Here is a 16,786-nt window from a genome sequence, read left to right as displayed (position 1 = left end):
GAGTGGGGCGAAGCGTCCGTCAACCCGTCTATGCTTCCGTCCATTCGTCTGTCCATGCGTCCGTCCGTACGTCCACCCATGCGTCCATCCATGCATCCGTCCGTGAGCCCGTCTAACCGTATGTCCGTCCATTCATGCGTCCATCCGTCCGTACATCCACGCGTCCATTCATCTGTCCGTCCGTCTTCTACTGTGGCTGTACTTCCGTCCATGCGTCCGTCCTTGTGTCCACCTAGTCAACAGTCCAAGTACCGCCATATTCTATCTCGAAACCCCTGTGTCACATACCCGCCCTAGAGCGGGTATGTGCCACCAGTGGCTACGTACATGCATATATATATATATATATATATATATATATACACAGAGGAGCGACAGACCCACACCATAAGGAGCTTCGCCCCTAGAAGCGTATTACAACGTGGAAGGGTTACTATTTGTCACGGGTCACAACGCATCTTATTCTCTAAGTACATGTGATCTTTCACATCTATAAAATCTTTATTGCCAATAACTCAGAGCTGTTCATGACTGTTGTGGCGCTGAGAAACAACAAACAAAAACATGTGGCATATTTTTTTGTCTCATGTTAATTTTCCATCTTTTCATGTGATACGAATTTCCGGTAATACAAATATTTATGGTGACTCCGCAAGATTTATGCGAAAATTCTAAAATTGCTACCTATATATCTCACATGTTCAACCATTCTATCGCAAAATTATCAGTTTTTTACTCTTCTAATTGGTGGTATATTTCGCACTGTTCTTAAGCTTGAACCCAAACTAGCTTTACAGCAAAACTTATAGAATTCCGTAATCACATATGTCGCTCTTCTAGTTCCCAATATTTTGCCTGTGTTCACACGTTCACAGGGTTATTCAAAATATCATGCTAAATATATATGTAGCTAAGAACAGGATTATACTCACTGGTTTTGTTCTGGCTTCTGTATGTAAGCAAAATGAAAAAAGAAGAAATGGACAAAATATTCAGTTCTACGAGTACTTACTGGTGCTTAGAAAAATTTGTGTAACTTCAGTACCAGGTTTTACACAATGTATCGTGCCGGATGGCTTGAAAGTTCACGTGACTTGTTACCCCGCCCCTTTTTCCTTGGTATTGCATTGAAGCGATAAAACAGTCAGTTGTTAGTCAGTGCTTGTCGTGTCGGTTATTTCTTCGTTTGTCTCTCCTAGTTTGCGCTGTTTTCACCTCTTACTATTTAATTGTTCTGCTAAATGTAGCGATCACTTCGCCTGTGTTCGCATATGTTATGATTACATCATCCTAAGCCATGACAAATGTTCTTCCTGCTTGTATTGGTAAAACTTTATATTTATTCTTGAGGGAGACCATCGAAAATCAAGTTTGCAGACTCTCTGGATTAAAGAATAGCGGTAACCATCGCGGAACAGTCCCATATGAAGATTTATTCCGTAAAATATTACTTGAGAAAATAGGTAGAATAACAATAACAAAAAAGAGACTATTGAAGTTTGTACCTACCTCATTTTCTGCCAGACCGACGAGCTTGACGTCGTAGGTAAGTTCGCTGTCACAAAATAAATGAAAAGTTGTTTGCAACGAAGACTTCAGGAACTCAGAGCTAGAAACAAAACTGTGCAGGTTTCAACAACATTTGACAGATTTATTTATCTTCGGTTGCATGATTGATTCAATAGTTTATATATATTGAAGTCTTAAAGTAAAACGCAGGCCATAAAAAATTACTGTGCAACCTTTAAGACTGCTTGATGCACGCACAAACAGCGGCGCACAAATCTCTTTGCGCTTTGCATCCAATAGAAGTACTTCAACCGTGACGTGCAAGTCAAACATTTCACCTCGTATACTTAGCACGAAATTATGGTGCTGGTACTGGTGCAGTAAGAGGGATTATATGAAACCCATAGAGCAGGTGACTTCAAATTATGAGCAGCTACTGATCAACCTTAAAAACGTAAAGACAAAAGCTATGTGGATTCCAAAGCTTTTGAGTATAGTCAAAGTAACATTCTTCGCATGACATATTACAGGACAAGGCCCAGTTTCAGGTAGAGTAGTTGAAATACATAACTCATAACTGGAAAACACGTCCACTTCTTTATTGAATTACGTGAGGGGCAGTGTGAGCCTACGGAATAAATTAAGGCAAGTGTGTCTCATGTGAACATGACCTTAAGCAGAAAGGCGGAGTGAGCGACATGAAGCAAAAAAAAAAAGAGTAGAAGTGCTGGTTTATTTCGCACTTGCGGTTCATGTTCAGTTCATGTCATTTAATGTGCACGGTGAAACAGCCGCACGGGGTGGCTTCCACCTTTATTCGTCTCAAGAGATTGCACGAGGGAACGTCTGCGTTGTTTCTACCAATGCGAGACGTGAAGTCATCGTACCTGCAGGGTAGTGTGCACCTCTGCTTGCAAAACATGATGTTGCGGTCACGAGGCAAAATTTTCACACATCTGTCTAAAAGGAAAACAAGAAATAAAAAAAGCATATCACATTGCAGAATAAGATGTTGCTAACTAAGTTGTACTATATAAAATGGAAGACAGAAAACGTGTCTCGGCCCAGCACACACACACACACACACACACACACACACACACACACACACACACACACACACACACACACACATATATATATATAAATATATATATATATATATATATATATATATATATATATATATATATATATATATATATATATATATATGAATGAACTTGCAGATAGCACATTTGAAAAGGAAATTGTATTTACTAACGTTTCGGCCCGACGAAGGCCGTGCCATGGCCGAAACGTTAGTAAATACAATTTCCTTTTCAAATGTGCTATCTGCAAGTTCATTCAATATAGAAAATATCCGGACCTGTCATGCCTTCCCTTCAATTTATATATATATATATATATATATATATATATATATATATATATATATATATATATATATATATATATATATATATATATATATATATATATATATATATATATATATATATATATATATATATATATATATATATATATATATATATATATATATATATATATATATATATATATATATATATATATAGTCCATCTTTGTAAAGAGTGGTAGGCGATATCAACATACTGAGGCACTTGTAGCGACGTCGCGGTGCTTAGGCTCCACCGAGCCCAAAGCCTGCCCCCGCCCTCTGTCATTACGTGCTAGTTGTCACATGAACATAGAGGGCGAGGGTGAGCTTTGGGCTAGGCGGTGCCTACACGCTGCGACGTCACTACAATTGCCTCAAGGCCGTTTCACATAACAAAAAAAGTAGTGAATTTCAGGCTTCGAATTCGCTCGCAGTGAAAAAACGGGCCCTTCGCTTCGCCGCAGTGGTCTGCGGTGAGCTGCCAACATGCTGGAAATTTTTCGCTCTGATCGCAGTGGAGGAGCGATTTTTTTGGTTGTAACTTGCCGAAATAGGGCCAGAACCACCAGGACGTCAAAATTGCGTCGACGTCTTTGTTCTGGTAATGGCCAGCATTGTGGATTTTAAAATGAATTTAGATTGTAAAGCGTTCCCAAATGGTGAAATTCGCTCTTCATTACCGTTGATGAAAACTTAATAATACCATAACACATATATCGCTACACTACATTTGCAAAATTTTGCAGTGTCTGCCACAGATTATTCTGACAAGAGATGTTGCTCGCCGCACAGTCGCAAAGCGAGAAAGGCAGAGCATTAGCAGTCCACGGGAAACAAAACCGCCATTAGAGGCGGTTCAAAATAGAGCTAATGGAGTGAACGGACTGATTTTCTTCGCTGCAATCGCGGCATGTGAAACAGCCTGCAGTATGCACGGCGCCTACGGCTGTTTACAAACATGGAGCAGTTCAATAGCTCACGCGCTGTCGAGTCTAAGCCACATCAACTGCTGGATTTAGTTCGCTCGCTTACTTTTCCTTTTTTCCGTGCAGAGGTAGCCCTTGAATGTTGTTACGGCAAACTCGTGTTCCGGAAGAGCGCAGCCGCAATTTCCCAGTTCATGCTGAATCAAGCAGTTCTGGAGACACACCTGTGGTACGAGAAATTATGAGAAATAACCAGTCACTCGTGCACTTTCGAGTTGACTTGGACATAAGCAAGACATGACTAAACAATCTCTATAATGCAGAAGTAAGAGTGCATCTGCATGTTTATGAAATCTTCTGTAATATGTAATCTACTTTCTACGAGGTCAAGATTGACAGATCGGACCGATTATCATGTAAACTTATCAAAACTACTGGCTCTCCAGTTTTTCAAAGGGCATTGTCAATTTGAGACAACAGCGCCGTGTATCATGTGGCCGAATCAGCTAATGTGTGCGATTTCACACAAGTACTTTAAACACAGTCATCACGCCATAACAGCTTTAGCTCCTGCAAGTTTCACTACTACGCAAAGCTTCCACTCGCATGAAAGATAGATAGATATGTAGGGTTTAACGTCCCAAAACCACCATGTGATTACGAGAGACGCCGTAGTGGAGGGCTCTGGAAATTTTGACCACCTGTGGTGATTAAACGTGCGCCCAAATCTGAGCACACGGGCCTACAAGCTCGTATGAAAGGCAACTGGCGCATAAAGCAGGATGTCAAAGCGGCGTGCTGGTTCGAGGCTACGTTCCTACTGTGCTCAAACACAGCCCATTGCGGTAGGCGTAAGACGACTGACGAAGTGAGAGACAAAAGCCTGTTCAAAGTGCAGATAGGTGCCTACCGCTAACCGAAGTGTGTTCAACGTTATAGCGCGTTGCACTAGGATAGATTTCATTGCTGCAGCAGTGCTTGCAGTCGCCTTCCACGTTGAAACTCTCTGTTAGCTCAGAATAACCGTATACGCGCGCAAAAGGTGTTCTTTGAATGTATGCGGTCGCCATGAGACAAGTACATGGGGTCTCTACACAACGATCAGTGTATTGCGACTTAGATATTGTCACGGACTGCCATTTTTGCGACCCGGCGTCACGGCAATTAACAATGTCACGGACTGCCATTTTTGCGACCCGGCGTCACGACAATTCACGGGCGCCGTACTACCCCGCTGACCGGCGGGAACGGCGGGCACATGAAAGAGAGCCGGGAAGTGCAGAATGGGGTGTTCTTCTTCAAACGTCGCCGCCGATGTTTGATCCTTTGTACCTACGGCGGCGTCTGCAGGGTCGTGGAAGGCCGCGGTGTACCCCGAACAAGGTTTAGACTACGGGACGCACCGGCTGAGAGCCAAACAGTCTGACCGTTCCCACGGGAAAACTTCTGGTGGCCAAGCCGTATGACAGCATCCCAACAGGTTGTCACTCTCGCTAGTTGAGGGCCCTCTCCTAATTAAAAAGGGGTGGGGTCAATATATTTTTTTGGGGCGGAGTTTCCAACATTGAAACGCGCATGATTGGATCCATGTAGAGGTCTCTTGTCCCCAAGGAAGAGAACGAGGGGACACGAGGGGGATTTAAGCGCAGGATTTTGCCCTGCTAGGCAGGCTAGTCGCTGACCAACATGGTTTAGAAACAGATCAACAAGTATCTCTTCTGGAAGTTTTTAGTGTGGCTCTGTATCGGCTGGCCACCTAAACTTAGCCGTTAGTCTAGTTGTGACGCGATATTAACGTCTGCAACGTAGACATCGGGACTTCGCCTCGAGTTAGCTCAACCTGCCCGAGGTCACCTGCAAGCACTAGCCTCCCGGAGCTACCAGCGTTGCAACACCGCCCACATCGCAGTCGTGCCAGAACTCTCTTCGACTTTTCGCATCCGATCGTCGAGGACGCAACGCTGCCGGTCATCACACGTATGCCTTCACCTGTTTATATCTTCGAACTTTCTCCTCCGTAGTTCTATTGTTGTTAGTTTGTGTAGTTTGTAATAGTTCTCTCTCGCAAGCTGATTTATTGTTTTTTATATGCATTTTTAGTTGTATCAAGTGTTGATGTATTTTGTTAGTTGTATTGAAGTGTTGTACTAGATCCCGTTTGCTGCAATATCACTAGAGTAAAGTTTGTTTTGTTTTCTCACGTCTCTGATCTCTTCCCTGTCTCTGCTTGCGTACGGAACGAACCGACCTGCTGTCATTCCCGTCGCCGACTTCGCGCTGGCGACGCTAGAGTAGCAGCTTGTAACAGATATGAACTAACTGAGCATATCTTAAGACTTAGCGCGTGAGCGTTCTTTGTACTCACGTACTTCGTAGTTCATGTAGCCGAAGTAGGCGCTTATCCGTCCTCTTGAACGGTAGTCGCTGCACCGCGAAGCGCTCGGGTACGGCAGGCGTCGAAACGCTCTCTGACCGAAAACAAAAATAAAATAAAATAAAATAAAATAAAATGAAAGGTGAAGCAGGAATAAAAAACACAATTTCAACCAATTACAAGGCTACTTAATGTTGAAGATGTGCATTATTTGATTGTTTATATTAAGTGCAGCATTAGCATTATAGACTGGAGCAGTGTTCACTAATTAAAGGGGTGAAGATTCATTGCACTCCCTACCAACTCCTCACCCCTTTTCTTTTTTCTTCATATTTGCCAACTTATATATATATATATATATATATATATATATATATATATATATATATATATATATATATATATATATATATAAACTAGCGTCACCATGGATGCAAGTGAAGCGATGTACATGTTGCCTCTCACGACAGCCTTATTTTTAGCACCTCAAATATCCCATAAAATCTTTGTGCCCTCAAACCTGCACGTTAAACAAATATACGACAGGACTGACTACGTACAGGCATAGAACTGCTTTAACGGCTTCCCCCTTCCCACTTTAGATGATTAAAGGGGAGGGGGTGGCCGTGCCTCTGTGCACACGCCTCTGCAGGGTATGCCATATTCAAGAAGACGCGTAGATACCAACGCTGGAATGCGTCGTTCCGTTCGTGTTTCCTTGTTCGTCGTACCTACTCGGCTGAGTCCTTGCACAATACGGCGTGACTACGTTGGCCATAAGTGCTCACAGCTAATACGTTCGCATGGAAATGCTTAGCAATGTTGAAAAACGCTTCTTGGTGTGAGTTTGGAATGACAGAATTGCGCATGAAAGTCGAGTGAAAGTGATCTCACCTGAGCTATGGACACTGTGTAGCGCATTCCCTGCCTGAGATGTATAGGCGCCAGCTTCTCTGGTGGGCAGATCTCTGGTTCGTGCACTATGAGCGGGTACCTCCACACATTGTCCGTTGGCCCGGTTTTGAGCGTGTCCCATTCGGAGGTCAGCTCCAGTTCTTGCGGATGCATGCATGGGCCAAACGTGGCCAACCAGAAATATGTGTTCCGCAAGAAACTCTGACTGGGAGTTAGGTGCGTGTTTGTGAATTGCTAAGGGACACTATAACTAACACGGTAGACGAAAGTGGTCCAGTAGATTCTTTCGAAATTAATAATAATAATAATAATAATAATAATAATAATAATAATAATAATAATAATAATAATAATAATAATAATAATAATAATAATAATAATAATAATAATAATAATAATAATAATAATAATAATAATAATAATAATAATAATAATAATAATAATAATAATAATAATAATAATAATAATAGTAATAATAATAATAATAATAATAATAATAATAATAATAATAATTCTTTATTGTCACCTTGAGTCGTACAAAACAAATAACAGGCCTGTCAAAGCCAGGCAGTGGCTTGGAGGACTTGGCCCGGCACATCGGCAGACGAGAGATGACATATATATTGAAAAGCTTTTCATGTAAACAATCAGAGAAAGAATACATGTAACTCATGTACTCTACATATAAACACATAACAATCGAGAATTAAATTAGCGGAAGCAATACTACCTAAACATCAGATATGTGAAGACAAGCATTCATACATTTTAAACAGATTATACCCAGTATGCAAGAAACTAGAAAAAAAATAATAATGCGATAACTAATGCAGCATTAAAGAGACCTTAGGCTCTTTCGTAAACTGCGTTTAGTCGTTGCCGAAAAAACACTGTCGGGGATGTCATTAAAAACAGTAGGGACATGGACCTTTCTAGTAGCTTTGCCATATCGTGTTTTGACGAATGGTACAGAAAAGCGGGCAGTTTTTCTAAATATACGAGGGGTAATGCATTCGTTTTTGAACTTAGAGCCCCAGAAACGCTGTAATACAACAGTTTGGTTAAAGGACGCTTTAAAAGACGGCAGGCGAAGTAGAGAAAATAAATTTACATGGTCTTTTGAAGAACGATTATACACAATGGATTTCAACATACTTTTTGAAATATTGTCAACCCGACGCTGCCATCGCGAAGAACAGAAAGCAAATAAAGTGATGCCATATCGTAGGATACTATACGGAAGAGCAAGCATAATTGTCACTTTAATATTGGTGGGTGCAATTGATCTAATATTTAAAAGTAACCACGAGATTTTTCGTAGTCTGTCACAAATGTAAGCCAATTGATCATTCTAGGACAGGTTGCTATCGAAGAATACACCAAGAGATTTTATAGAATTAACATATTCAATAGGAGTACACTTACAGGAGGCGCAATCATGGGCATGAAAAAATAGGGGCGCATTCGTAACCATTGCTTTCAATGGATTTTTAAAGCAAATTAATTTCGTTTTTTTCTGATTAATCACCAGGCAATTATCTGTAAACCATGACGCAGCCTCATAAACACTGTCTTGTAGTAGTGAAAACGCTTTGTTGTAACATACATGTTTTGTTCACATTACAGTGTCGTCTGCATACTGAAATACAAGACATTTTGGAACAGCAACAGTAAAATCATTCATGAATATATTAAACAAAAGAGGAGATAAAATTGATCCCTGCATGTGGTACACCAGCTTTCAAGGGAAGCCTATTACTGAAAGGTAACTGATTGTGTAACCGCACTACCTGGGAACGATCAGAAAGAAAATTTTAAGAAAGTTGTAGAACGGACCCCTAAAGCCAAGAAAATAATTTTTTTTCAAGCAATATAGAGTGGTTTACGGTGTCAAATGCTTTAGAGATATCAAGAAATAAAGCACAGGCAAACTTGTTATGTTCCAAAGCATAATTGAGTTCATCGGAATATTCCTCAAGTAGATCAATTGTGCCACGACCTGCGACAAAACCAAACTGGCGGCTTGAAATGATTGAAAATTTATCTAGAAAGAAAGTCATGCATGGCAATAAGAATTTCTCAATTATTTGGGATAAGATAGGTAAAAAAGAAATGGGTCAGTAACTGTCAAGGCTATATTTTGGTCCACCTTTAAATAGTAGCTTTACAATTGCCGTTTTTATAGGCTGGTGTTAGAGAAGCTGTCTCCAGGAATCCATTAAGCATAAAAAGCAGAATTTCTGATAACGCGTCCAGATTACGCCGCAGCAAAGATACAGAGATACCGTCAATACCTGCTGGTTTCTGCCTTTTGAAGCCGGAAACTATTCTAGTGAGGTCATCTATTGTTAAAGTTGGAAGGAAGGCCGAGGCAGGTGATGATTTCTTTTAACTAGAACGGCCTAATAATAATAATAATAATAATAATAATAATAATAATAATAATAATAATAATAATAATAATAATAATAATAATAATAATAATAATAATAATAATAATAATAATAATAATAATAATAATAATAATAATAATAATAATAATAATAATAATAATAATAATAATAATAATAATAATAATAACAATAATAATATATCCACCACGTCTGCGCAGTACGCATAGCACAGTCGCAGCGAAAGCTGGAACAGCGGCCTTTCCAGAGCGTTTTCAAACCCTCTTTGTAACTGATAGAAGAACTTGCAGGGTACCCGGCCACCACGTCATAAATCATAACATTTTTTTTTGTAGTTGGGCTATGCCATCCTTCATCATTTTTCAGAGAAGCCGAGTACCCGCTACACACTTGCAATAAATGTTGTGCAATTTTCGATACGAAGGCTAACGATTATGAAGAATTATGCCTGGGGCCTTTGTTATGGGTCGGATAATTCAGCGGCCCATTCGTTTTGCAATTCACTTTGTGAGACACCTTTTTTTTTTGGGGGGGGGGCGAAGCTTCTTACGCCGTAGGTCGTATGTCCCCGTGTCGTCGTTGTTGTCGTAGTGGCCAGTTGCCTTGCATTGCATGTCAATAAAAACAGTGTCACAGCATATCCACGGAGTGAATGATGATGAGTGGGGTGAAGCGCCTGCCAGTCCGTCCGTCCGTTCGTGCGTCCGTCCTCCAAAAGTTGACTTGTACACCGCAAAGTGTTTCTTACATCTTTAGTTTGATGATACATTAGGGCAATTAACCTCCCCGCGGAGAGTTTTGACCCAGTCGTCCTCATTCACCTCGTAGATATGCTGTGATTGTTTTTCTTCCTGTTCCAACACTTTTTGTCGCTCATATTAACGCGCTTCCTTTCCCTGCGTGAAGACTACCAGGATAATTTTGCAACAAAGTTTCAAGCACCGGGCGTGACTCAGTCGTAAAAAACTGAGCTGGCACGCAGGAAACTCCGGGCTTGAATGCCATTGTGTGCTGAGCGGTGGCGGCGGTGGACAACTAAGACGCCAAAAACGACCCTTGTTGTGATCTGTGACTTGATAACAGCTTTCGCGGTAATAATAATAATATCGTGGGTTCTACGTGCCAAAACTACCATATAATTGGGCCCTAGTGTTGAGGGCGGAAATTTTGACCATACGGCGTTCTGAATGCAAGAACAGCGCAACCTAGAAGTAGTTACTTTGTAACTACGGAAGCGAAAAAAAAAAAACAAGGACAGAAAAGAGCGCTGCGCTCTTTTCTGTCCTTGTTTTTTCCGCTTCCGTAGTTATGAAGTAACTACTTCTAGGTTGCGCTGTTTCTGCATTCAGTTATGTCTTACCAACTTGCCCAAATTTTCACGCTTCAGACGGCTTTCTTTAACCTTTAATCTTGCACATCGGACGTCTCGACTTTTTGTAGAAGCGACAAAAAAAAAAATCACTTTTGCAGTACTCTTGTGTGCTTTGTGACCATGAGAGAAGCTCAGTCGAACGAAAAAGAAAAGTTCCAACCTCACCGAAGGGGGTAATTTCTGCCACTATTTTTTTTTCGTCGCACTCGCGCATACGTGCACCGAAGCTGATTTATCGCATTGCAGACCCAAAGCGAACTCGGAAGCGTAAGATAAGCTTCCAACACGCAACTTCGGGCCGCATTTATTACTTTTCCCGCTCATAATTTTAGATGATACAGCTGACACGTGCTTCGGTGTAAGATGGTTGGTACGTCCAGCACGATAAGCCAGCTTTTCGGAAACACTGTTGTTTTAGAAAAAGTTAAGACTGAAGAAAAAAAAAGACTAATACAGATTGAACAAGCTCGGCTGCTATCTGGAAAACGGGCAGTTCAGCTTCATGTCTGACTTTACACATGATTAGAGAATCAAAGTAACAGTACAATTTTATAGCGCCGCGAAAGCCAAGCAGTGAGCCTGGCTTTGATCGTGCCCTTTTGGACGGCGAGGGGCATGCCGTGCTTTTACGAAAATTACTGTTATGCGCAACATCTCTTATCTCTATGATCTTTTTTATTCTGCTCCATTTGCTACGTATGCATGGCTTATACGTAATGATTGGATAATGCTAAAATAAATATATGATATCGGACGCATTAAACAGGACGAACCGCGCCTAACGACTCGTCTCTATGTGTACACAGGGTTTGGGGTTCAATGACACATATACCGCTTTTTTTTTAACCGAAGGTACACCAGCGATATCACCTTAATTAGACGCGCTGACATTAAGTGTGTTGGATGGTTTAGTTGGCTATATTGACTGTTACCTTACAGTCTATAGATCTGCCGCGATGGTACAGTGGTTACGGCACTTAGCTGCTGAGCCGAAGGTTGTAGGGTTGGACCCCGTGCGTGGCAGGGGCATTTCTTTTAAGGCAAAAAGCTAGACGCGCGTTAGTGTGACATTTGCGCACGTTGAAGGGCCTTTGAAGCAGACCGAGTTCAGATGTGATTTTTGTATCGCCTTCGCTTCGCTCCCGACAAGCGTCATTTTTTTTCTTGCCGTTTATCTTTTCTTTAAACACGTGGAATGTCGGCACGAAGCTTTGAGTCGGTAAGGATTTTGCGCTTTTTGGGAACACGTTGCTATCTCGGTTTGAGCCGTTTCAAACGCAGAAAAGGAAGTGAAATCAGCTTATCGCGAACGATAGTCATAGAATACAAGGCAGAACGGGCATGCGACTGCATCACAAAGCAAGATAGGAGACAATTCATTACAGATACCTCTCGTATATTGACCAGTACAGTGATTATTTCAGCTTGACGTCAAGAAAGCACACAGATGACGTCACGAATTGTACCGCAGAGACGGGAAATGCCAAGAGTGAATAATGCGCTCGCTTTTTGTATTTATACAGGCCGTTGAGAGGCCCTTTAAAGAACACGAGGTGGTCGAAATTTGCGGAGCTCTGCAATACGATATGCCTCATAATCATATGTTTGGCACGTTACGCATCAGACGTTATTGTTCTTGTAGTTGTCTGCGAAAAGAAAAGGTAAGTGCGCTGGCGCAGGATCGCTATCGCGTATATCTATCGATCTTTTCAGCGTGTTTGAGCGTACGCCTTGGGAAACACAATCACGATGCAGATCAAATAGCTTTTTTTTTTCTAAAAAATGTGCCACCTAATCTAAGCACGTTACCACTGCGGAATTAAACATTCTGTTTCGTAAAGTATGCGCTGCGCCAATGAAAAAAATATAAAAGAACTCCTCGTTCTCGGTAAAGCTCACTGCCTCGCTTCTCGCTTTCAATATTGCGCGCCCACTAAAGTAGATCACGTGTTATTGATTTCAGATATCAAACTCGAGCACAACGTCAGACCTCAAAACCGTTTAGCTAAGCCGGAAATCTGGTTATGTTGGTCCCCGAGAGCCACGGGGCCTGACATTTTGACCTGCTTGCTCGAGCATGTTGACGCATTTTCCTCTGCTGCGCTGGGTGTTCGTATGTCCACACTGCCTCAGCTTGCTTTTGTTTGGACATCACTAAAGCTTGTATACTCTGAATACTCCGTGTTTGGGAACTGCATCTTGCTCTCGTGTCTGGCAGGAGTATACATGTTCCAGTAAACGTAGTATTGTTTTTGTTCTATATATTTCAAAGAGAGCATGATATACGCATGAAGCTTTAAACACAGCGGACAATATAGCCTAGTTGCGGCTGCGAGCACAGTGTGAAGAAATCATAAAATTCCGTCCGGCTGTGTGTGCGTCTGCCTATTTCTCTTTTCCATGTTCTTCAAGTACCATGAACCAACTGACCCAGATATCAGCTCTTCTGAATTCATAGGACCAGTTTAGAACAGTAATACTTTCTTCGCTTCTGAGACACGAAGGAAAAGTTCATACAAGTTCAAGATATAAGACCGTAACCCGTTAGGACAAATATTTTTTAAGTAGTTTTTGCGACATGACTTTTTCAGGTGGTAAATCATATCACCAATAAAGTAATTTAAGAGAAGATTTTTTGACATGTTATGCTTCTCAAACTTCTAAGAACTAGTCAGAAGTCAGCTCATCTTTGTCACGCATTTATGCTATGAGATAATAATAAGAAGACCACAGGCAGCTTGACGTTCAAGTTCAATGGTACAGTTTGATGCAGAGAAATCCGTAAGAATAATCACAAAGCTCTTGAAGGATTGTAATTGTTAACATGGTCACTACAGCCCCGACTCTCCTTGCTTGCGAGCGAGCATGCGAATGCGGCTGACATGCAGATTTGACAAACTTTCTTGGTTCTCCTGGTAGAGGGCTTGACGATCGAAAGGCTATCCTGTACGGCATCCAAAGAAGTGACTGCCGATGATGGGAACATCCGGGACTCAAAGTTACAGCACTTCTGTGTTACAGAAATGCTGTAACAGAGTTACAGCCATTCTGTGGTTCCCGTTGATTCAAGCTGAGTGCTGTAACCTTTCATAACACGTACCCACACGCTCCAGCGGCTTCGTGTAACGCGTGGGCGCAGTGTTTGAGAGCCATGGCACAACGCCGTGCCGGCACCGCTAGATGATAGCCACAGGCATAACGGCTGTCCCCCGAATTCGTTCACCACGTGTCACCGACGCTCTCGCCTTTACCGCCAGCAGCCACGTGGTCCGTGCATTGCGTTTCAGTCCCCAACCACAGCTAATATTTTATCAGGCAGAACGACTGCATATCGAAATGGAGAGCAAACAGGCTTCGCAGAATCTGCAGGGCATGTGCGTCACTTCCGTGCGGCGTTGCCCTGACTTTGAGGAACAGACTGAATACCCGCCGTATATACGCCCGGATGCCTTCCTAACGAAGTCGTTTCGGTCAGTGCCAGCTTCATCGAAGCTATTATCGAGTCTTCATCTGCAGTTGTTTCAGCGACGATCGGTGGTGTGCTCCTTCAGCAGGCATGCGAACGCTGCAGACATGTAGATCCGTCAACATATCGTGTGCTTCCTAGCTACAGGTAAGTCCCCGTTTCTTTTCTGTATTCTAGGCGCACGAGTGGTGTGAACTTGTTGCTGTTCTCGTGCCTGACATTGCGTGCTTCCATTTTATCAAGTTGTCGTTGTTAGGGTGTGACAACAAGTTGAACCCAGGCCCCACGCCCCGCCACGGTGGTATAGTGGCTAAGGTACTCGGCTGCTGACCCGCAGGTCGCGGGATCGAATCTCGACTGCGGCGGCTGCATTTTCGATGGAGAAGGAAATGTTGTAGGCCCGTGTGCTCAGATTTGGGTGCACGTTAAAGAACCACAGGTGGTCGAAATTTCCAGAGTCCTTCACTACGGTGTCTCTCATATTCATATTTTTTTATTGTAACTTTCACATCCATGTAACAAAAAACTTCGCAAACACTTGTATATGGTAATTTTGGGACGTTTAACCTCACATATCAATCAACCCAGGCCGCACGCACACAAAAAGTGGAAAGTAAAAGCAGCAGTGACGTCGTGACACTACGGACATTTATAATGCGTGAATTGACAGAAATCTACCGGAAGGCTCTGTCTCAGCTTTAAAAAGTGAACGGAATTGAACAGAATTTTGAAATAAAAAAACAGACAATTGTCAAGAAGCCGTGTTTGCACTAGATGCAGTGTGCACCAAAACTACTGCTATTTTCAGCAATAATCAACGTTTAGGTGAAATTGCATTCTGATCCCGGTGGAAAAGCCAACTATTTCATGGGCTGGATGATAAGCGCTCCAAGCGGTGCGCTGTGCCAAGGGGAATAACCCTAATGTGCCGACGCCACCGCTTGCCCACAGACGAAGCTGTATCTCATGCTCGTAGGAAATTTCGGACAAATGAACAGCGCCTTATCACAACTTCGTTCGTAAGATTTACCGCGATGAAAGTAATTTTAACGGCTCGATTGAAACTGAAGCGGCAGACGGCACTTGTGTACATAAAAAAAAAGCTCTAGGCAGTCAAGAAAGCTAGCGGTCAGCACTATTCCGTAAAATACAATAGGCTGTATAAAAAATGATCACTGTTTCGGGACATTATATGTTTAATTCATCATCATCATTACATGCATGTGCCATCGAAGCATCACTGTCCGTGAGGTTCATACTCGTACCATTACATCTTTTCAAACCTTGAAAGCGTATGTGGGGATGACAATACTTATCTGGGGAAAAACAGCGCAAAAAGACACCTGGACACAGTACAAATACGAGAGTGTTTGTGTTCGTCTTTTTTGAGCCGTTTTTCTTCAGCCAAGAATGTACAAACTAGCCTAAATCAAAGTACTGTTCGAGATCACAATACTCTTCGTTTTAATAATGAGCGGTAACAATTTTTTCTGGCGAAGTTTCATTAGTTGTTTCGAGCATACTTGGCGTTGCCAAGAAGCCTTATGATCTTCATTCGTTTATTGGCACTTAGAGCGCTAATGGCGTCATGCTAATGGTAGCCTGGTTACATACTGGGATGTGAAAGACTCGAATAGTAACGTATCAGCCCTTACGGGACTAAAAACACAATATGATTGGTAGAGACGCCGTAGTAGAGGGCTCCAAGAATTCAGACCATTTGGTGATCTCGAAAGCGGATTCACATCGCGCAATACATGGGGCACACGTAGGTTTCACCTCCACGAAAATGGAACCACCATGGTTGAATTCAAACTCGCCATATAAGGTACAACAGCCAAGCACCGTAGTCGGTCCACCACCATGGTAGACGTAATGGCGAAATGTTGCAAGTAAAAAAAAAAATCAGTTTGAGCAACGTGTGCGCAGTGACATAAGCAGGAGGCGTTGTACTGATGGCCGTATGAAATAATCTTCTCTTCCTTTCACATTTCTATCACTTTCGCATGTGGGTGTATTGGAATCAGTTGCGGCGGCATGACGTTTAGTGCTAGTAATTTCGCGTCGACCACACTTTCCTCATTTTGTTTTAAGCTTTATGTTATAAGTTTATTTGAAATGCGTCAATGCAACAACTTATTTCCCTTATCTTATTGGCATGATCTAGTCGCTGTGAAACGTAGTCCGGTGTGCAAAAGTATCGTGAAGGGTCTAGACCTATCTATCTATCTATCTATCTATCTATCTATCTATCTATCTATCTATCTATCTATCTATCTATCTATCTATCTATCTATCTATCTATCTATCTATCTATCTATCTATCTATCTATCTATCTATCTATCTATCTATCTATCTATCTATCTATCTATCTATCTATCTATCTATCTATCTATCTATCTATCTATC

At 41.9% G+C, this 16,786-nt stretch overlaps 1 protein-coding gene across 1 annotated transcript in view; it reads right to left on the bottom strand.

The window, feature by feature from the left end:
- Nucleotides 1-16,786, bottom strand: part of LOC142814356 (uncharacterized) — a 38,659-nt gene that overhangs the window by 5,156 nt on the left and 16,717 nt on the right. The window contains exons 5-7 of the mRNA XM_075893060.1: nt 7,107-7,267; nt 3,945-4,062; nt 2,397-2,469 (exon numbers count right to left, since the gene is read on the bottom strand). Coding sequence (XP_075749175.1) covers nt 2,397-2,469; nt 3,945-4,062; nt 7,107-7,267 — 352 coding nt within the window. The remainder of the gene's footprint in view (nt 1-2,396; nt 2,470-3,944; nt 4,063-7,106; nt 7,268-16,786) is intronic.

Source organism: Rhipicephalus microplus, chromosome 4, assembly GCF_043290135.1.
Source record: "Rhipicephalus microplus isolate Deutch F79 chromosome 4, USDA_Rmic, whole genome shotgun sequence".
NCBI classification, from domain to species: domain Eukaryota; kingdom Metazoa; phylum Arthropoda; class Arachnida; order Ixodida; family Ixodidae; genus Rhipicephalus; species Rhipicephalus microplus.
Note: the sequence above shows the minus strand (reverse complement) of the source record. Positions and strands in the feature narration are given on the sequence as shown.